General features: G+C 35.4%; 1 protein-coding gene across 1 annotated transcript in view; it reads left to right on the top strand.

Annotated features, from left to right (window-relative positions):
• LRBA (LPS responsive beige-like anchor protein) overlaps nucleotides 1-22242 on the top strand; it is a 356226-nt gene that overhangs the window by 18890 nt on the left and 315094 nt on the right. Inside the window, exons 2-9 of the mRNA XM_088526587.1 lie at nucleotides 14992-15223; nucleotides 15332-15432; nucleotides 17119-17214; nucleotides 18620-18741; nucleotides 18860-18986; nucleotides 20227-20346; nucleotides 20675-20821; nucleotides 21646-21843. Of these exons, the coding sequence (XP_088382713.1) occupies nucleotides 14992-15223; nucleotides 15332-15432; nucleotides 17119-17214; nucleotides 18620-18741; nucleotides 18860-18986; nucleotides 20227-20346; nucleotides 20675-20821; nucleotides 21646-21843 (1143 nt within the window). The remainder of the gene's footprint in view (nucleotides 1-14991; nucleotides 15224-15331; nucleotides 15433-17118; nucleotides 17215-18619; nucleotides 18742-18859; nucleotides 18987-20226; nucleotides 20347-20674; nucleotides 20822-21645; nucleotides 21844-22242) is intronic.

Here is a 22242-nt window from a genome sequence, read left to right as displayed (position 1 = left end):
GATCTGATAACATTTCATTGACTGAGAGTAAAGCTGAAAAGAAAACATACAGGCATATTTTACAATGATTTTTTAAAATTATTTATTAACTTAAAGATAATTGAAAAAAAAAAGCTTGTAGAATTCCATTGGTGCTGCTCTCTTCCTGTTTTTGAAGACTCATTTGAGCGACCCCATATATTCATATGTAAACATATGAAACTTTGAAATCGTTCTTGTGTGATTCAGGTTTTTTTTTGGGGTTTTTTTTTTTTTTTTTTTTTTTTTGTAAGGAAGATTCATTTGCTGGAGACTTGAAGTTCTGTTTTCCATACAAGAACTGTTACCTCAAATGCCCATGAGATGGTGCTCATCAGTTTTATTTTTTGTGTAGTACCAGATGAGAATATAGTTCTGGCTTAAGATAAGATTACCCTTGCTATCTTTCAAAAAATAAATTGTCCTGTTAGTCCAATGTGCATCGCAACAGTATTTTCAATTCTGCTTTAAAAACAGGCCTAGTGTCCCTGCTCATTTTAGAAAAGATTAAATGCTAATTTACAAAAATTACAGGTTACGCCTTAGGTAGTCTGACTTTACGAGTGTTTTCTAAATAGGCAAAGAATAAACAAGTTCTAGACTAATGTCATTTCTGCTTCGTGCTGCTTTCTTTGCTTCTGTTTTCCTCAAACAGCTCTGTGGGAAAAAAAAAAACAAACATATTCTGCTACTGATCCACTCCTAATATTTAGTATTTCTATGAGAGTTTCATTCATTTGAGGTTTTTATCACCACCACCACTCCCCTTTCCATGGGCAGTCTGTATTAAGCAGTGCCCAACTGCTATGGGAGGAATGTTTAACACACAAAACTAAGGCAGGGAGAATGAGGGCGAATGTTTATTCTTTAAGCTCTAATGATTGTTACATAGAACAGATTTCCCCCCTTCCATTTTTTAGAGGACTCGTATAAGAAGTTGTGGTTACATTTTTGAAGAGTGTACAGTATAATTTTATGTGCAAGGTAGAGAAAAGAATAGCTAAATGTGAGGAAGAAGTTAGAGTAAAAATCTGCTTTCTGAAGTGAGATTTCAGAAATAGGCTATAGCAGAGCCAAACATATTAAGAAACTAATTAGTTTCTTGTTTGACAAGTAAAAGCAGTAAAAAGCATTATTAGGAAGGCACTGGAGATATTGAAGTGCTTGCTACCTTGAGAAAAAATGGGGACACTGTACACAGAGGGAACTGAGGACAAGTTCAAACTGGCAAGTAGGTTTTGCTCTTTTAGAGGGAAGGAGGCGGGGGGAAGACTTCCCTGAATTTTCCTTTGGGAAAAATGAATTTAAAAGTTCAAATTTGCATCATTTTTCTTTGCTGAAAACAAAAGGAATAGGTCATATTATGGACACGCTGAAGTGAGTGAGAGGAAGTCCGCATTACAGATTGGGATGATGCATTGCATTGTAGTTTTGGGAGACTGAAATTCAAAGTGGTGGGTATGCTCATGGTGAGAAAAGAAAATGTATCATTTGTATGTAGAGGACAACTGCTCCAAGAGAAGGTTTTGAATCATCTGTAATGGGATAGCCTATGAATGAATGATACTGGAAGATGAGATATAGCTTGAGAAGCCATGTAGAGCTAAGGACAGGTGGGTTTCTAATCCTACTTCATACTGAGCAAACAAGCCTGTAAAAGGAGACTTCTACTCTTAAGAATACATATGGAAAAGTTTAATGAAGTGGGAATAAAAGTGCCAGTGTACACAGAAAACAAGGGATGGGTACAAACTGAAGAAATGCCCCAGAAAATCAATTTTTAGCTTCTTTTCATACTCCAGCATTGCTCCCTATTTTTTTTTCTCTGCAAACTTTCCTATTTTTGAGGAATTTAAAGGAATATGCTTTCAATTTTATTTTTCCCAATGTATTGTTTCACTGAGGTGGAAGTTTGTGACTTTTTTATTCTTCTAAACTTAATTCCTTTTGCTTTCTGTCTTCAGATTTTTTTGTCTCTTAACCTTTGCATTTTGGGGGGAACATTTTCCTGCAACAACTTTGTCTTTAATTTGTAACAAGTTCTTAACTATGTTAGCTTTAGGTTAATTTTTGGAGTTGGAGAGGGGGAAGAGCTGAAAATAATTAGATAAAGGTATGTCCTAACTTTCATTTGAAAAACTTCAGTTGACAGATTTCATTATGACATGTTTCATTTCTGCTGAAATGCTGCTGCTATGCTTTGCTGAGTTTGGGAGTTGGTAATTATGGAAGAAGTCAAGACTAAATACAGAGGAAATACCAGAGACTTACGGAGAAAGTCAAGACAATAGGAAGGAAATCCCAGTGTGTCATGTTTGTGTCAGGAAAAGATAGTTCAGCTGCATGTAGAGCCGGTATGAGCAAGGAGAATGTGGACCTGCAGCTCCTATGGCAGCAATACAAATACTGAACACAGAAAACTTTAATAAAAGTGAAGCTTATAAGAATTGTTTCTATTTAAAATACTTTTTTTTTGTATTTCATGTCCCAGACAAAACCCATTCTCCCCTAAAATATTGGTATTTCTTACAAGAATAATCCTCTTGAACAGTATGTTTTTAGGGAATTAAGTGCCCCTCCCTGGGAATCAATGTTTTCATCCTCCAAGAAGAGGAGCTAGAGGTCTTGCAGTAGTACTCCTAGCAAGACCACTATTATATTTCTTAAGAAACTCTTTAGGGTTTGGACTATAGTACAGCTTAAAAGTTTATGAACATTTTTTTGGCGTGGACATCTCTTCAAGTGCTGCATTCTAGGAGAAAAAGTTCAGAAATATATAAAACTAATAAGCAAAAAATTTTGTCTATGTGAATTTGTGTTTCCGTAATCAGTTATCAGTTATTGTCTGAATACATCACCACTTAGGAAACTCATGCTAAAGATTTATAATTTTTTAAATGTAAAATTTTAATACATGCAATCTTTAAAATTTTGTGGGAATATAAATAACTTATTAGCACTTTTTGTTTATTGTACACTAAGGTCACTGCTGTATAGTGAAATGACTGCTGAAGCATCTTGAGGATTTTGCTTTACACAGAGAATTGTTTCTTTTTCTGTGATTAAAAAATTTGGAAGAAATAATGAATATTGCATAGCTAGGTTTTGAAATAAACCATTCTGTCCCCTTGGCCAACTGTGAAATAAATTGTTATCTTAGTAACAACGTTGTTTTCTGTTTAAATCAAGTCTTAAAAATGAATCATTATGACTTTATTATAAGTAACGAATTTTTGAAGGCACTATCCTGAAGTTTGGTGTTTTACTCTGAAACAACAGCCAATCTGCTATTTTAACCATTATGTCAGTAATCATCTGTTACCTTCTCTTTCTCAGAAGAAGAAAAAAAAAAGTTATAAATAATGCTATCTGACTTGTATGCTTTATTTTAAGCCTGTTTAGCTTTTTGGTTGGATCAGGCTTAGCAAATGTAGAGTAAGTAACTGCAGATCTTTAACTAGCACTTAAATGATATTTTTCATCAATTTAAAGTATAAAAATTGCAAGCATTTTTTTTGCAAGTATATTCTCTTTTAGAATGTATAACACTAGTATATGTGAGTAACTTTGACTTTTTGATAAATATTTGAATTCTTAGTGACATCAAAGCTGCAAAATTTTTGCAGCTTCCAGAGGTCTAAGTGTATAGATGAACTCAGTGTAATTCAGTGGTATTTAGATCTCATGAAGCTTCATCTACCAGTTTAAAAGATGTCCTTTTACCTGGAAAACATAATGAGCTGCAGAGAAGAACTTATATGTCCACCCCAGTGGTTTTGCTGGGCCAAGCAGTGCTTAGTAGTAGTTTTTTGGCTTTGTTCCTTAAAGCTACACTGGAACAAAATGTAATGGCAGATTGATCTGAAAGGATAGTTTCAGATTAAGGATCTTTTTGCCTTTTTTCCCCCAAAGACACAAAGATTCATAAATTTCAATACATTCTGATGTTTGCAGTGAAGTAATAGGGTTCCTTGTGTCAGTTTCAGTTTAGGGCTTCAGACTTAAGAGGCCACAGTTGATATTGTTACAAGGTAACTCTTTCAAAACCTGTTTGAGTTTCTTGCTTGAGAGAGTATTGCTGGAATTTCATGATCTTTTGTAGTATTTGCTTTGTTATTGTTATATTGAGAAATCTTTCTCTTGCAAGTAAATATGTACATGTCTGGAAATGTACTGAAAAATATCGTTACCAAGAATGTGATTTGATAAGCGCTGAGGAATGCAAATATGATCCTTCATTTAGTGTTGAACTTGATTTGCAAAGCTTTAGGGACAATGTGCCAGCAGAAGGAAGAGAAAACAGAGCTGCTGGCACTCAGGCTTCACTGAATTTATACATCTGCCATTTAATTGAAACTGGTTTACTTGCCAGCCAAATATATTTTTCAGTTACTCTTGCATAATCCATGATTTTGATAGATGTTATGTGTTTTCTTTGAAACTCATATTAGTAATTTAATACAACTTTAAGAGGAGAGAGTACTTTTAAAGGAACTAGTTCCTCTTTATTGTGAGTGTTTACTACTGATGGAGTCTGAAGGATGGTTTGCGTGTTCTATGTTAACATAAAATACTAAGATTAATAATAATAATAACAATAATTTGGGTGTGGAATCTAATAGAAAATTTTACTAAAAGCCTGTACTGTTCTTTCTGTTTTGATGATGATGACGTCCTTTCCTTTAATAATGATACTTCCTTTGTATTCAAGCAAAGTTGCTTTTTATAGTAGCAGATGTTCCTTCCTTTATGCTCTCACTGAAGCAAGATTTATTGTTCAGTTAGTCACACTTTTCATAGGGAAAAAGATATTCTAAGAAATATCATTTCATATATTCCCACATTATTTGGTTATGGCCTTTTTCAGGTTGTGCGTGCAATCACTCCTGGGTGATTCACAAAGTTCTCTTTGTGGGAGATGCTTTAAGCATCCTTCTGAATTTTTTAATGTAGTAAATATAGAACGAGCCTTTTTGCCTTAGAAATCTGAATGCATGAGACAAAGGTGGAAACATGGAGAATTGCATTGGTTGTATGTTTTTGCCAGAATTTTAGGCAGAAATCTCTTGAATATGGTGTTTCGAGGTGGTTGTGTTTTTTTTTTTTTTTTTTTTTTTAGTTAAAAATATCAAATATCAATATCTAATTCAAAACATTTTGCCTAACACTTGCTGTTTACCCTCCAGTCTAAAATATGTAGCTGGTCATGGAGCAGTGGAAGGCTTCTGCCAGGTTGTCTGAAGAGGTTGTTAGTGCTGTTTGATTGCAAAATCAAAAAATTTTGCAAACAGAACACACCTGATATTTATAATCTACATTTCTGTTGATGTCTTTTTTTTTTCTTTTCTCTCTCTCTCTTTTTTTTTTTTTCTTCTCTCCTTCAAAAGCTTCTTTGTAAGTCTAATTTGAAATCCAGATATGGCCAGCAGCTCAGATGGCATTGGTGGCAATGCACTGATCCCTGCCTGTGCTTAGCAGGTATTATGTAGCCTATTTGTCCACTGACCTAGGTAGGAAGTGCTTCTCCTAGAGGAACTGAGAGATGTCGTAGGAACTGCATGGGGGAAGCCCCTTGGCCACATACACAGACGATGTTGTGTAAATAAGTCAGAACTGCTTTGTTTTGTACCGGAAGTGGAAAAAGGTATGGAGGAAAAGGGTTGTCATGCAGGATGAACAATTACCATTCAGAGGACCGAGAGAACAGGGAGAGTTTATTAGGAGAAGGTGTTTTTAGAAGAGTGGGGAGATGGTTAGTAAGCAAAAAAGGAGGGTATACTTGTAAGCAGTAATGGTAGCATAGGCAACAGGAGTTACTTTTGTCCAGAATGTTTCTTCTTTTGTGTGCTTATCTCTTTACTGCTTTATCCATTTCTTGGAGACAGTTCCTGTTCTGTCATAACCTGCATGCTGAGGAAAGGGGGATGGAGGCAAGCTGAGGGCCGGGAGACTCTTGAAGTGACGGTAATAGCAGCTTCCACACTGGGGAAGAACAGGAACAAAGCAATGCGGTGGCAAGCCAGGAAGAAAAGGTTGAAGTTGCATTTACAGGCATAGGTAGAGAGGCCACTTGTAACAAAGTTTATATGGCAGTCTCATATCTCTTCTTGCTTTCAGCATTGCTTTATGAGGAGTGAAAGAAACAAAGAATATTGGTTAGTCCTCTTAACAGAGGTTTTACTGATGTATCTATTCTCACAAAGGGAACCTTTCTTTTTCCTCTTGGTGTAGTTAATAGAAATTGTCAGTTTGCCAATAGCTCTCTTGATGTTTTTAAAGACAGGCTGAGTGGAACTTCTTGCAGCATAACTATGGCTCCTGGGGATTTGATTCCTGACATCCGTTTGCTTGCCATGACCAGTATAGGTGTGTTGCCCACACTTCTTTGTGTGTAGCCATGGCTTAGATCAAAAAGAGGAATTGAGCACCAGCTCACTGACCCGGTTAAATTGGCCTCTTGACTATCTGCATCCCCGATGGATGGATGGCTTTCATTCCTCTCTGCTATGAAATTGTAACTTTCTGCATCAAAACCATTGGCTGCCTGTGCCTTAGCTATGGCAGATAATTCTGCCAGTTTTTGGAGGGGAAGTGGGATGTTGACCGGCTGTTCTTGATCCAGGCAGTGTCAGAAGTGGCAAAAACAGATGTGCTGAGTTCTTGGGTTTTGTTGGAATTTGTAACTTGGTGCCTTTAGTTGTGTTGAAATTCACTGCAATTAATCTGCTGAGCTGTGAAATGTGATCACAGTTGTGGACCTGGCACACAGTTGCTTCTAGTATGTGCTGTGGTATGTGCCATATTGTGGCTGTGACTTTTCATTAGGAGAGGAAAACCCTCAAAATTACTGTTACTAAATCTGATAAAACCTGTCAGAGCTTTAAAAGTAAATTCTTACTTCATTTCATGTTCTCCTTCATCTTTTTGAATGTTTTTTTTTCCTTAAGATTACTCTTTGCTTTTCTTATTCTGTTGGGAGCATCTTCCCTTTTTTTTCTCTTGCTTGAGTATTGCCTTTGTTCCTTTCTCCTGTCACCAATTACTTCTAACTCTGTTATCCCTGAGTCTGCACTTGCAAAATATGTTCCAGTATGTTCCCTAGAATAAACCTATAACCTGGTTTTACTCTAGCATTCCATTGTTAGTGCTGTCTATAATACTTGCAAGATACTTGCTAACTAGATTCTTTTTAAGTCAAAAATTATGTGAAGTATTGCTTGTATAAGGCTTACGGGATCCAGAATCAGCTTTTGGAAAGAAAGAGTGGTTCCTTGTTTTGCGTAAAGAAATTGAGCAAGGCTTTCACATATTTCACCTTGCATGGCTTGAAAGTAGGGTGTGATTTAAATGCCCAGATTAACATCTTGACGTGGTACAGCTTGTAATAAACATTAAGTAGGTTTCAGTGTATTATTAGAGAAATACATTTGCTTTAGGTCTAAAATTTTAAGAATATTTACTACTTGTTTATAGAACAGCAATAATGAGACATTAAGTCACAAGCAGGGCAATCTCTGAAGGTGTGTTGGCTGTAGAATTTGTTCCCCATTTGGGGCTTGTTGATGATTCATATCATATTACACATGCTGCCTTTTTGGCACCTTTGCTGAAAAAAGATCAAGATGTGAGAGGGTGCAGACCTGGGTGGCTTTGTGGCTGAGTTCTAGTCAGGCCTTTTCACTAAAGCCATAACTGATTTATTTTGTGTGTGTGGTGGTGGTGTTTCCAGAGCTGACAAGAAGTTACTCGATGGAGAGTTATACACATCTGATTCTTGAAATATTTATTTTTAATATTCTTGCAAATTGAAATTAAAATATTAGGTTAGTTTCAGAAGCATACGTTATATGTTCTCTTAGAGTGGGAAGAGGATTGCTGGGATAATGAAATGGATGGTATGGTACAGTGCTTTGCTATCTGTGTTATGTGTCTTTGAGTTTAAATTCAGAGTAATGTAAGTTGAGCTGTCTTTCTACTGGCTGTCATAAAATGACAGATTTCTGATTTTTAAAATGTTGCAACCATAAATCATTAGTTTGCTAAGATTGCACTAGCAAGCTATTAAAGAACATGGCAGTATTTACTGTAGGTAGATTTTAAAAGGTTCTCTGTATCATGGTTTAAATGATTTATTTGCTTTCAGTGCACATATGAATCTGTGATGTAATGATTCAGGAAATTTCATTTTCTGTGTGGAGGCACAAATTTGCATATTATTATACCATCCCTTGGAATTGCATCTTTCTTATATATACTTAAACTGTATCTCAGATTAAAATGTACTAAAATTATTAAAAAAAAAAAAATCAAATTTTAATACTATTAATACAGAAACTGGAGGCATATCAACTCCTGCTGAATTTAGATATAACTTACACGTAGCCTCCTGAGGAGCAAAGGGCCTATGCAGTTGCTGTTCTGCATTGGACAAAAGTCCAGCCTCCAGTATGGCCCCTCCATTGCTGTTCCTGTCTAAAGACCTACAGATCTGCTGCGTTTGTCCCCTGTTCAGTCTGTGGCAGAATATAGTTTCCTGGACTCCTAGTACTGCTGTGTAGTGTAGCTTTCTTAGCAATCTTTTTTTATATCAGCTATCCTACTTCCAGATGATGCAAAAAAATGAGGAAGATGGCAAAATTTTCAATACACTGGACTTGACTGTAGCAGACTTATTTTGTCAGACTTCAGGTGAATTCCCAGAGGAGGAAGCAGAAGCACTGGACGCAATAGTGTGCATTGGTTTTACTGTTTTGCATTGGATCTTACTGTTTCCTTCAATTTTATTGCTGAGTAATTTTGCACAAGCTGACGTTATTTACAAACCAGACTTAATAAAAGAAATATGAGTATTTGAAGTCAAAATTTAACTTTGATAATCGTTTAGTGTGAATTTGAATCATCCTCTTTGAGAGAGATACTAATTTCTTTCTTTCTGTGCCTTTTTTTTTAAAAAGGCTTCTAAATGCCTTTTTTTAAGCTAAATTGTATCCAATTTTAAAACTCATACCATCCTATTCCCTATACTTAAAGTTGTTGTGTAGAGCTAATTCTTGCTTGCTTTGTTCTGTTTGTATTGAGGCTTCAGCTAGACACCAGGAACTGAATTAACTGCATTAATGGACTATTTTGCCATAGAAGTGCTTGTAAGCAGAGTGAAAATCCAAGATTATTAGAGTAAATTGACCGTAACTGGTTATAGCATAATTATATTTTAAAATGGGATTTTCCACCTCTTCCTGGGAAGCACGAACCCACAGGTAAATGTCACTGCCATAAGGATACGTCAGATGTGTTCCACCTTACATGGGTAAGAGTTGTGATTTTTGTCAGGTGTTATCTGAGGGAGTTACTTGGATGTATACAAGGATGTAGCTCAGTGCCTTTTTAAAAGATAATTTCCTTATGCTAACTGGGTAGGAGGTTGCTACTATTCCTGCCTATGCACACAGGCTGAATTGTGTGATTTCCATAGTTAGGAATTGTGAAATCAAATAAAATCTTGTTTTACATCAACCAATATACAAGTGTATAGTTTTCTGCAAGTTTGAAATCTTACCCAGTTTTATTTCCTGGAAATACAACTGCCTTTGGAACAGAGTGTGAGCTGTAAGCTGTTCCTGTCGCCCTGTCTTGGCAAGGGAGAGAATTATGCTGTGCCCAGACATGCTGTATTGAAAAACCTGTTATGCTGGATTAAAGATTTCAAATCCAACATTAGGTGGCAGCAGTAGACTCCCAACGCCTTGGAGATGCCTGTTAACAAATGTTAGTTTTAAGCAGATTTCCAAGTGAGAGGCAGACCTGAAGAAATTCAGCTGCAGAGCATTCCCTTTCAAATCCTCATGAAGGGGAGCAGTGGAGATATTTCTGTTGAATGAGCTAGCTATACAAAAGCATTTTATGAGCTTTTCTTATGGGAGTGGGCCTAGTTTGTTTGGATCAGGTTATGGCTGATTTAATGGGCATATATATATTTTTAAAAAGTAAATAATAAAGATTAAGAAAAAGCCATCCCTTGTCTCCCTGTAGTGTCTTTTGGCCTGAGCCCTGTTTGTTATGATTTCACTGACTTGACATTCACACCAGTGTTACGCTTTGATACCATTATGCAAACTTTCAGCAGGCTGTCCTAACAAACCTTCTCTTGGGACTCATTTTGTTTGGAACCCGCGGTGATGGGCTAGTGGTAGGAAAGAGAGCATGGAAAAATGTGGCATGGGGGAGGCAGAGTGGATGGATAGTTGCAGTTAGTATGTGTATATTGTTCCTTTTCTCCACTTTTTTTTCTGATCTATAGACTTCTCTGAGAACAGTCAGACCATCTTTTTGTTGCATCTAGAATGTGTACTCAGTATTGTGTATGTGTGTGTGTTTTTAGTGTTTGTGTACCTTAAAGGGATTTGACTCACTTGGCGATATCTCATGAAATTATCAAATCTTTACCTTAAAGATTTTAGTTCTTATGCTTCCTGAATCTTAGCTAGGTGATTATGAAGATAAATACAGTTATTCTAAGTTTCTTAATACCTGAAAAGGGATGGAGACTAAATTATGGGTTATTACATTGACAGAAGATTAAAAATAACGTAGACAAAGCAAAGCTTACTGCATAGCTACTTGCTGTTATTCACATGTGTAATGCCTAAAATGAATCTGTTTTGTTTGTATTCTCCAGAAGATGCATTCAGACTGTGTTATCTTACCTTGGGTCAATCGACAGAATGCAAAATTGCAGTAAAATGGGGAATATTTTGGATAGTATAGCTATTTTGTGGATAGAAGTAAATAATGGGGGTTATCTAAAACCATTAAGTGTTGAACCATCAACTCATTTAGTTTCAGCATATCTTTCTTGGTGTTTAATGTGTTTAAGTACTTTGCTCTGGAAGACTTGAAGCAGTAATTAGCTTTGTGCATGCAGCTTTGCAGCTCCTGCTTAAAAATACACTTAAGATTCCTTGGAGAGGGACCTGGCCTGCCATCTGACTGTTGACTGTCTTTTCTTTGTTGGCTAGGCAGATGTTTTGTATATTCATTTGTCAAATTTTAGACTTCAAAATTAGAATCTTGGAGAAAGGAGAGAAAGAGGACAATTTGCAGTGTTAATCTTTTTCATCCTGGTTATTGAGAACAAAGGAAATACATGTGTCATAATGTAAAGTAACTAGAAGGATGACGAAGATCTAAGAAGTCACATTTTTGGGATGTATTAGGTAAAACTGGATATCTGGTTCTCTAGTTTTTTCCCAAAAATCAACAGCTTGAGTTTTCCTCAGAAATGCTCATCTTGGACTTATTTTATTTTATTGTTACGGTACATTGAAATACTTATTACCACCATTTCATACCAGCCTTTGAAATATTTTGTTGACTATTAACAGATGTGACTATGAATCAAATTTATAACCTATATCATGATCTTTCACCAAAGTGGAGTTTGACAATGTTTATTCTGAGCAATTTTCTGCTTATTGTACTTTGGAAATTGCTCAACTGAAGGGTGTGCCATATCTTTTATGTCTTGGATCACCTTTCCTATTTTAGTTTTCATGGGAACTTCATAATGAAGAGATTTGATTATTTCTAAATTGACTTTTATTCTTTCTGTTTAGGAGTGTTGTATTGCTTTTCTGTGGTAGTTACTGCTATAATGCTGACTACTTACAGTTTTCTGAAGTAAATGGGGAAAAAAACTATTTGAGCGAATACGAATGGAATGGAAATATAAAGTACAAACTCCCTGTTTCAATCAGCTAAATGTAGAATTGTCTTACTGAAAAGCTGGAGCTATTGATTTGTTTCATGTTTTTTTAAAAGTAAATATAACTGGCAAAATGTAAAATTTGTGAAGATGTATTTGAATACTTCGAATACAGCACTTTAAAATCATTCCTATAAGCTTACACTTAATTCTACACTCCAAAGAAAGAAAACGTTATGTCACCCTGTAGGTTGTGATAAAGATTGTTTATGCAGCTCAACACATGACTTAAAATACGTTGAATTGGAGAATTTTGAAAAATGTACCGTACGACACAGGAGACCAAATCATGCTAAAGTACAAGGAAAGACTATACATCAGTTCAAAGGCTACATTATTCAAAAAAATACAACCATAAAAAAGGTAATAAGATTACATTCTCACACTTCATGGCTAGTAAGGTGCATTAAGCTGCTCAGATATTCATAACTTACTGTGACATTTGGGAAGATTACATTTTGCTGTGCACAGCCATTACTGCGCCTCAGATAATAACTAGCCAATGCATAGACCTGGATTATGATCCCTGTCATTGGAAACAAATTTGTGTTTTGAAGGTTGATCAGTTTCAAATCACCATTAGAAAGGGTTAATATGACATACTGTGGTGGTGTGCGTGGGTGTTTATGTGTGTCTAATGGGTATGCATACATATAGTACATCAAATGTACGGTGCATTCAGTATATCGCTTTCTCCATCCCCCTCTCAGTCTCAGGAGATATCCCCTAAAGGAAGTGTTAGTATACTATGGTAAAAATAATTGTTCTTATTTCTAGAATGTATTTGGTGAAATGCTTATGTTTGCAGAGTAGCCTGGAAGCCTAATTTGACAGCTTCCTGGATGGGTGGTTACTGATAATAGTGGATCTAGCCAAAAATGAGATTGGTGGGGGAGACTATAGGGTGAAGGTAAGGTCACCTCTGGTTGTGACTAAATGCTGCCATATATGATTTCGGTGCAATAATTGATGGTTGACTAGTTAAATGCAGAAGAATTTGAATTTGTTGTTAAGAAATTAGCAGGTGCCTTGTGGCTGCAGCTTAACCTTCAGTTGTTTTGTTTGCACACAGAATGCAGTATTGCTGTTTCAGCAACGGAGAGACTGGCTTTTTGCAGGGTACTTTGCTTTTGTATAGAGGATATACTTTGTTTTACTAATATCAACATATTTAGTGTATCATTATCTCTTCACTAGGAGAATGTGTACTTCTTTTTTCTTCAGGGGTGTTTTGTGATGCTTCTGTTTTGATCTGTTCTGCGCAGTGTTCTTGATTTCCCTTGAATACTGCCTTCCAGTGCTTTCTTGAGGTAGGCATCAAGTCCGTCTTGTAGAAGGGAAAAACTTGGGTTTGGAGAATGAGAATGACATAAGTTTGATAATGATAGGGTGAGTTGATATAGAGAAACTGAGAGTATAATCAATTCTCCTCATTCAGTTTGAACTGTACTTTCCCTAGATATTAAGGAAGCATCTGACAGTAAATTGCATAATTATTTTCCATGACCAAGAGTGGAGAAATTAGAAAAGTGCAAATTACTATTTAGGAAGTGTTGCTTAGAGGCATTGTCTGTTCTATCATAAAACCTGTAACTTTCCTTGCTTCTTGTCATGCTTGGCATTACTGATTTATGTCCAGAGGACCAAAGATTGCTTTTTCAAAGTGACAAGATTTAGACACCTGAGGAAAATGTATGGTAATTTTAGGAGTTAATAAAGGGTATATATTTTGTCCTGTTGGGTAGGTTTATCTTCCCATCCTGACTAGCTGAGAGAAACTGTTGGAGCTAATATGGTAGCAAGGGAGTATACATATTTTGGAGCAGTTTTGTCATGATATGCCTTCAGCAAGTAACACTACTAAATGGTCAAACCCTGTGTAGAAGGATAATGTAGGACAGAAATCATATCTTGTCTTAGACCAAGTGACAATTGACCAAGTGATAAGTGAACCTGATAGACTTTTGATGACGAGTTTGGAATTTGAGTCTATCTTGTGTTTCTGTTTGGACACTGTTCTGTAATAAGTATCTTGGAAAACACGACACATTTTTTAAGGATGCAGCTGTTTCAGTTCTCACTCTCTGTGTAGCTGATAAAAAGCCTTGTTGTTCTGTCTATAAAACCACTCTAAAAGAGGGATTTGACTCCTATTGCCCATGTTCAGTCCAAATATAACTCAAGATTCTTCCTGTATTTTAAGAAAATATCTTGGTGTTCATATAAATAAGGAAGAATCTTGACAATAGAACAAACTGTTTCAACATCGAAATTGCTTTCTTATGGAGAGGGTGTTGGAATTTTTTTTTTGAATTGAATAGATATCATGGTTAGCAGATCACTAGCAATGCAAGTTCTTCACATTCAAGGAAAGTTTAAATAGTGGGATGGGAGTAGAAGACTAGATTAGTACAGTTCATACTTCCTTCAGCCAGAAATTTAATTTTATCGAGTATACAAGCAAGAATGAAGTGAGTTCTTTCAGACTCCTATGCCCTGTTGCCACCCTTAGCACATGCCCATGTGATTTGATACTCAGTCTAAGTTGAAACAAAGCCTTTATGTGATAGACCTGAAATTTAAGTTCGTTAGCCAGAGCATAGGCAAGGGCTTCAAGCAACACTGTTTCGCAAAAGGAAGCAAGGCTTGACTTCCTTTTCATACCTGTGGCTGCTGACATAACTCATAGTTACTATTTGAATGATTTCAGTATCTCAAGAATGTAAGTGTTTGTAAAGAACAAAGTTTATCTATCTTGGCATCTTTTGGCTAGAATTGCCTTCTACTGGAGTTAGAAGTTAAACAGATGCAGAAGAAGGCTTCAGGGGGCATTCTAGGCTGTTTAAGGTCTCTTAGCATATTGCTGTCTCCCGTATCTTGGAAAAGTCTCCGGATTTGTTCACTTTTCAGCTGTGCAGGCAGGAACATACAATTCAGGATATCAGTATCTTGAAAAACCTGAAAGGTGTTTCTGCAGCAATTGTCCCATAATAGGTGACACCTTAGGAGCACCTGTGTCAGTTACCCAGCAGAATTTGAAAAGAGGAGGAATAAGACTTGATATTGGCCTCACTATATAGTTTGGCATATGTCTTTGATAGCGTATTTATGGAATGGATAACTCTTAGCGTGGAAAGATATTTAGATATAATCGTCCCAATATTTGTCTGACTTTTTTTGTTTGTTTGTTTGTTTTTGTTTTTGTTTGAAAGCTTGTTGGAGGCCGTTTTGACTTGGAAATGAACTTTATCATCCAAGAAGGAGAGGGAATTACGTGCATGGTAGACCTGCTGGATAAGTGTGACACCACCTGCCAGGCGGAGGTGTGGAGCATGTTTACAGCCATCCTGAAGAAGAGCATACGCAATCTGCAAGCATGCGCAGAAGTGGGCCTGGTCGAGCAAGTGCTCAAGAGGATTGAGAAAGCTGACAGCATGATTGCAGGTACAGCTTCAGTCTGTATATGAGTCAAGTTGTATTCCTTTTACATAAAATCTCATGAGAATTACAGATTAATAAATGCTTGGTTTTGTTTTTTTTCCCCCTTTCTAGATCTCCTAGTGGATATGCTGGGTGTATTAGCAAGCTATAACTTGACAGTTCGAGAGCTAAAATTATTCTTCAGCAAACTTCAAGGAGAAAAGGGGACATGGGTAAAAAAAAAAAACAACAAAACAACAAAAAAAACCACTTTATTGTTTTTCCTATTTTTCCTATTCTTCCTAAGATAAAAAGCTGTTTAATAACTTGTGTAGTAAGCAATTTTTAAATATATCAAGATATAAAGGATGCATGTTAGTGTTATATCACCTTTTAACTTACAACCAGTTGAAATACATAGCATAGTGATTAAATTGAGTTTGCCTGAATATTGACTGAATGTATTGACTGAACTGGTCTTTTTTGAACAGCTGGGAGTAATATGGCAACTTTAAGCTTGTGCTTTTATGCATACTTGCGTTTTGTCATTCCAGTTATGAGAAACTGAAGAAAAAGAATTAAGATTGTTTTTTCAAAGACTTTGCAAAGAGAAATAAATATGATCTACATATGCAAATCAATGATTCTGTTTTCGCACTGTTGATGTTTACCTAAAGGTTGAAAAAAATGTTCTTGTGGTAGTGAGAATTTGTTGCAGAAATCAAAATAAAGGGTATCTTGTAGTTTGACTCAAACTTTAGGTGAGAAGTCACATCCTATGTTTTCTTCTATTTGTATGTGAATTAAAATGGGAGAAGGGCCTTTCCTTTTACCACTGATAATCTTATCCCCTAAAATAAAATTTTGTATGCAGTAGATGCTACCAGATACACTTCCTTTAACCAGGAAACTGCTGTTTTGCTAGAATTTTTAACGATTTAAAGAGTTGTCTTACCTATTTTGAATTTTAATTCAGCTGCTGTTACCTCTAAATACCCCACCTGGTATGGAGAACAGGCAGCAAAATGGGTTTTCCCACCTGGGAAAAATCTATTCACTATAAAAGTTGGTGTGTTTGCACAATAATATAGAAAAAAAAATAAAGAAAACTCTTGAAACAAGTAATTTGTGAGATCTTAACTTGCTCACATAAAAATCCTCTATATAAGATTTAAATTTAATAATCAAGCATATAGAGTATATTTAACCATAGCTGAGTTAAAGTTGTCTTCCTAACATTAGCTTTTTCATTTCCTGGCTCTTTACTATTTGCATTTAATTTCCTTGCTTTATTAAAAGCCAAATATAAGGGAAAGGAGGAGGAAAAAGTCATGGTTGCATTGCTAAGGAGTTGCACAACTCCATAAATCTTAACCTCAACGGTGCTGTAAAGATATAAAACATCTAGCCCCAGCACAAATTACCTAGTTGAGTTTCTGTCCTGCTAAAGACATCTAAACAGTTCTCTGTGGCTTTTTTTTTTTTTTTAAGTTCAAATTCAGGAAGCATTGTTTATTTGACTGTAACTTAGGTACATTTGAAATACTTGTTACAGATCATGCAATACTTAGTGTTCAAGTGAAGGACTGCTTGCAAGAAGAAAGTAGGACACATTCAGGAACAGATCAGAGGTGTAAGGTTGTAGGTAAAAAAAAAAAAGTTAAAAGAAAAAGAAAACAAAATATGAAAAAGTAGGATGAGGGTGAGGAAGTGTTAAGCATTCACACTGACTACTGCATCTACTGCATGTTTTATGAAGGTATCCCTTACTTTTTGTTCAAGTTTATTGAAAGTCTAGAGTTACTGTCTTAGAGTGCAAGGCCTTAGGATGTGTCAAAATTAATTTTTGGTATGTATAGGCATTTCTTATGGGTGTGTTATATTTATTTACATGTGTATTTTTTTTTTTTTTTTGTCAGCCACCACATGCGGGGAAGCTGTTGTCTGTATTAAAGCACATGCCTCAGAAGTATGGGCCTGATGCCTTCTTCAATTTTCCAGGAAAAAGTGCTGCAGTATGTAAATTGTTTAAGTCCTCTCTTTTTTTAAAAAAAAAAAAAATTTCTTTTTGTACTAATACCATTGGCAGTTTTCACTGCTGTTTTTTGTTTGGCTTCTCCGGATTGTCACAGAGGTAGAGAACTGCACAGCTGTCTTGCATGACAATTAAGTGTACCAACTCTTTTTTGCTCCTAACATCAGAGAATGAAGTAATATTTTTCAGAACATCCATACATAATTCAGAATGAGATTTATCAGAGGACTTTCCAGCTTTTTCATGTAACCTATTACCTATCTGCCTTGGTGACTTGAGATTAAACTTCCCCAATTTCCTGACATAAAGTATCATAATGAAATGAAAATTGAACCTCAAAAAATAAAATAAATGCTTCTGCAGATACATATTTGTTGCATACAACAGAACTTCGCAATAGACATTTTTATTCTTTCTGGCTATAGCCAAGTATTTGATATAATTACTCCAAGATCCATTGTGAGTTAAATCAGATGGTAGTGCTACCAGTTCCCAAAAGTTGATCTCAAAGACATATATACTCATTAGTTAGCTGGTTTAGAGAAAAATTTATAGCATTTTGTTTGGGCAGACATAGCTGAGCTGAGCGTGGGAGCATAATAAGGAGTCTGGCGACACTCAAGTACTTTGATGTTTATGTTCGTTGGCATTGATCACCTGGACAGCATCTTTGATCAGTGGCTATGGCAGTCTTAGTTGAAGTGTGTGTTTCAAGTATGTGCAGAAAAGCAGTGGAAAGCTAAGAGCAATGTTAATAACAATTTTAAAAAAGGCAACGAAAAGAGCTGTTTGAAATGTTTTGAACCCAGCCTTACATGGTTTATAACTTAAGAGCTTAAACTACCATTAATAAAATGTTGACCAGTCAAACATTGTATTACCTTTCCTTTAAGCAAGGTAAGAAATCTGTTATGTTCTAGTTGCAAGCTGACACAGGCATGAATTTCAAGAGAGAAAAGAATGCTTCAGGTGCTATATATACACTTCCCTTTTTGTGGCCATGTTGTTTTCATAATCAGTTGTTGTCCTGGATGCCAGGACTATATGAAAACAAGTGCGTAAATGTGATTCTTCTGTTAGGGTACCACAAAACCTAATCAACTTGAATTTGCATTTTGAGGAGGTGTCTTACTTAGCAACCTTTTCATCAAAATATTCATTTTTTTCAAGTGTAGCTTGGTATTACCATAATTTTTATTATCATATAAAGATCAGTCTTGAAATATTTTGACTTTGTTTTTTAAGTAAACGCGGCATAGAACTTTTTTTTTAAAGCATGTAAAATGGTGCTCCTTTGTGTTACAATGTCTTAAGCTGTTTACACTTGTACCCTTACTGGTTAAACTGTTGTGATCTTTCTACAAGAGTAACTGTGCCTTCTTTAGGGTATTGCCTTACCTCCTATAGCCAAGTGGCCCTACCAGAATGGATTCACTTTTCACACTTGGCTAAGAATGGATCCTGTAAATAATATCAATGTGGATAAGGATAAGCCCTACTTATATTGGTGAGTATTATGTAAAACTGTTTCTGATATTTGATTTTTGTTGTTCAATGACTTCTGCTTCCATCTGTGCTTCATTTTTTTTTTTTTTTTTTTTTTTTTTTTTTTTTTTTTTTTTTAGTTTTCGAACGAGCAAAGGACTTGGTTATTCTGCACACTTTGTTGGGGGTTGCTTGGTTATAACATCCATAAAATCAAAGGGAAAAGGTTTCCAGCATTGTGTAAAATTTGATTTCAAGCCACAAAAGGTGAGTTAGAGTTTTTCAGATCAGTTTCATGAATCACAGAAATGTGCATGGCTGTGTAGCTACAAGGTATATTTTTAGTAATTTTTTCTACTATGGTCAAGAGGGAGTGTTGTTGCCATTGGTGATTAAGTAAACATGTACATATTTACACTGGAATGAGCAAAATTTTCTAAAAACTACATTTCATGTTTTATGTAAAAATATTTTTAAAAAAGCTAGAAAATGGAGTTTACTAGAAGCTTTAAGAATTTGAGAAACCTTTGTGACGTCTTTGACAGCTCTTAGCATAAAAGTTGTAAGGAGACTGGCCTTTATTCTCTTTTTTTCCTCTTAAACCTGCTTTTTCTCTGAACCTGCTTTTCTCCTTTTCCTGAGGAATTTTAAGAATCTCCTTCAATAAATGATTTTTGATTTTCCATATGGAGAAATGCAGTGTACTTTAGAAAGCTGTCTACTAAGCTGTATTTAATTTTTCTAGCTAAGCCAGAGCAAGCAATGGGAGTTTGCTTTTCTTGCATTTAGGAGGAGAACAGATACATCCTTAAAAGGAAAACACTTTCTATTCAATCAGGTTGTCCAGAAGATATTCTCCTTGCAATTAATGCTTTATTGATCTTTCTAAATATAGAAATTAAAATGAGTTGACATAAATATTATTATTCAAGATTTGCTTTCCTGTTAAGCAGTTATATGCTACATTGAAAGTGTTTCTTTCTTGAAGCAGAAATTCTGCTGGTGCTTCTGAAACAGTTCACGTAAACATTTTGTGGGAGAACAGGCCTCTTCCTGACCTTCTCAGGAATTTCTTATCAGTAATCCTTTGCTGTAAATATTGATACTGTTTATGACAGTTTGACATGCACAAACTTGGAAAATCTGTGAAAGTTTGGAGCCATCCTTGATGAGCTTTGGAATGACAACATCCAAAGCAGTAGGCCAGCAGTTTAAATGTAATCAAGTTAAAATATATTTACACAGTAATTATTTTGCCACTAATTTTAGTATATGGCTCATGATTACTGTGCAAACGGTTTGAATTTTATGTCATAAATATTTTTAAGCTTCTTTTTTAAGCTTATTTTTTGTCAGCATAATGACACTTCATGCTTTTGATATAACTGTATAAGCTAACTCATCTATGACTTTATCTTTTCTATTTAAAATATACATTACTGTCCTAACTTAATGCAAATAGAGTTATTTTTGCCTGTAGTATCTCACTTTTTTTTTAATCATTCAGTGGTATATGGTTACTATAGCGCATGTATATAATCGCTGGAAGAATAGTGAACTTCGATGTTATGTAAATGGAGAACTGGCATCTTATGGAGAAATAACGTGGTTTGTCAACACCAGTGATGTAAGTGATCTCTGTACTGTATAGTACGTATAGTAGAATATTTTGATGGATTATATAGTTTTCTTCTTCCATTTAATGCCTTTCTTTCTATTTAAGACTTTTGTTAAAAGCATTATTGAAAATATGTAACCCCCCACTTGTTTAATTTGAAATAAAAGTAATTTTTTAGTAGAGAAGTAGGTATGCTTTTATATATCTCAGAAATATGAAATATGTTTCTGTTAAGCCATCAAAAGCTTGTCTATGTAAAAATACCTGTTTGATAAACAGAGATTGTGCTTGGGTAGTTTAGAATAAAGCCGGTTGCTGGATTTTGTTTCCTTTTCAGACATTTGACAAGTGTTTCCTGGGGTCTTCAGAAACAGCAGATGCCAATCGTGTGTTCTGTGGGCAGATGACATCTGTTTACCTTTTCAGTGAGGCTCTCAATGCTGCTCAGATCTTTGCCATTTATCAGCTTGGTCTGGGATATAAGGTATCTTGGAATTGACTGAAAGGTTTCTGAAGTTTAAATCCGTTGTCTTTTTATGGCACATTCCAGGAACATTTTGACACCTTTAGATACTTTTAAAACTTTTATGTATTTTTTTTTTCCTAAATTAAACTGTTCCATATTTTTCCTATAAAGCAATGAGTTTCCTTATAAACTACAAGTATGCAGTTAATTTCTAAACAAAATTAAGCTTGGGTTTTTGTTCATTTTTAAAATCTTGTGTTGGTTGTTGTGAGAGAGAACACTTATCTGGAGCTAGATTCACTTTTTCATGGAGACTGAAGGTTTTAGATGAAATTAATACATTTGCTTTAGAAAAGCAGCTTGATAGCTGACATTGCTATTCACTGTTTTTTAAGATAGGAGGCAAATACTGAGGATTATTTTTATTACAGTAATTTATTACTTGTTTTGGCATATCCGATGGGGCAGTAATTGTAGACTGTTATTCCCTAGCAGCTATAAAAACATACACCAAAAAGATTATTCTGCTTTTCTGCCTGCTCCTCAGTTATTAGCTCTTCATTATTAGTTATTAGCTCAGCTAATGTGTTTATTTTCCACACTCTGCTATTTTTGCAATGTCTCTCATAGGGGACCAAAAAATAGTTGCGCCATGATAATTCTGTAAAAATGGTTCTGAGTGCATGTTATGAACTTTTTTTCTTTTTTTGAATGATTATTCTAGAGTGAGAAAATAAATATTTTAGAAATTCTCTTGATATTAACTTTGTTCTAAACAGAATTCTCAATGTATGTAATTACTGTTCTCTCTTTTCCTTCCTCAACCCTGGTCCCCAATCCAGGGAACATTCAAATTCAAGGCAGAAAGTGATCTTTTCCTTGCTGAACATCACAAACTGTTGCTGTATGATGGCAAGCTATCCAGTGCTATTGCTTTTATGTACAACCCAAGGGCTACAGATGCACAGCTCTGTCTAGAATCATCTCCTAAGGATAATGCTTCTATTTTTGTTCATTCACCACATGCCCTCATGCTGCAGGTACTTCAACGTTTTGATAGATTTGAAGGATACAAATGGTTTCCATTTAAAAAAAAAAAAAAAAAAAAAAAATGACCGTTAAGTTTTATGGGGATATGGGCAAGATAGTTGCTGATAGTTCTTCATAACCTCTGTCTTTCACTCCAGCAAATCTTAACTGAGACTGTGCAGTTTTCTACTTCAGTTTCCAAAGTTAATGACTGTGGTAGGCAGTCACTAATAGCTCTTGAAATTATGAAGCCTGTCTGTACTGTTTGACCATGATTTTTCTGTCACCTCTATCTGAAGTAGACAACCCTCTTGGCTGTAGTCAGGTGTCCAGTGTAGCCAGCTTCTCTCTTCTCTTTTGCATTACATAGTTCATAGTTTTGTTCTTTTTGTAATGTCATATGCATAGTC

The sequence above is a fragment of the Tinamus guttatus genome, unplaced genomic scaffold, assembly GCF_059628265.1.
Source record: "Tinamus guttatus ecotype Peru unplaced genomic scaffold, ASM5962826v1 Tinamus_guttatus_pri_ptg000247l, whole genome shotgun sequence".
NCBI classification, from domain to species: Eukaryota; Metazoa; Chordata; class Aves; order Tinamiformes; family Tinamidae; genus Tinamus; species Tinamus guttatus.
The sequence above is the reverse complement of the archived record's forward strand: the minus strand, read 5'-3'. Positions and strand labels throughout refer to the sequence as shown.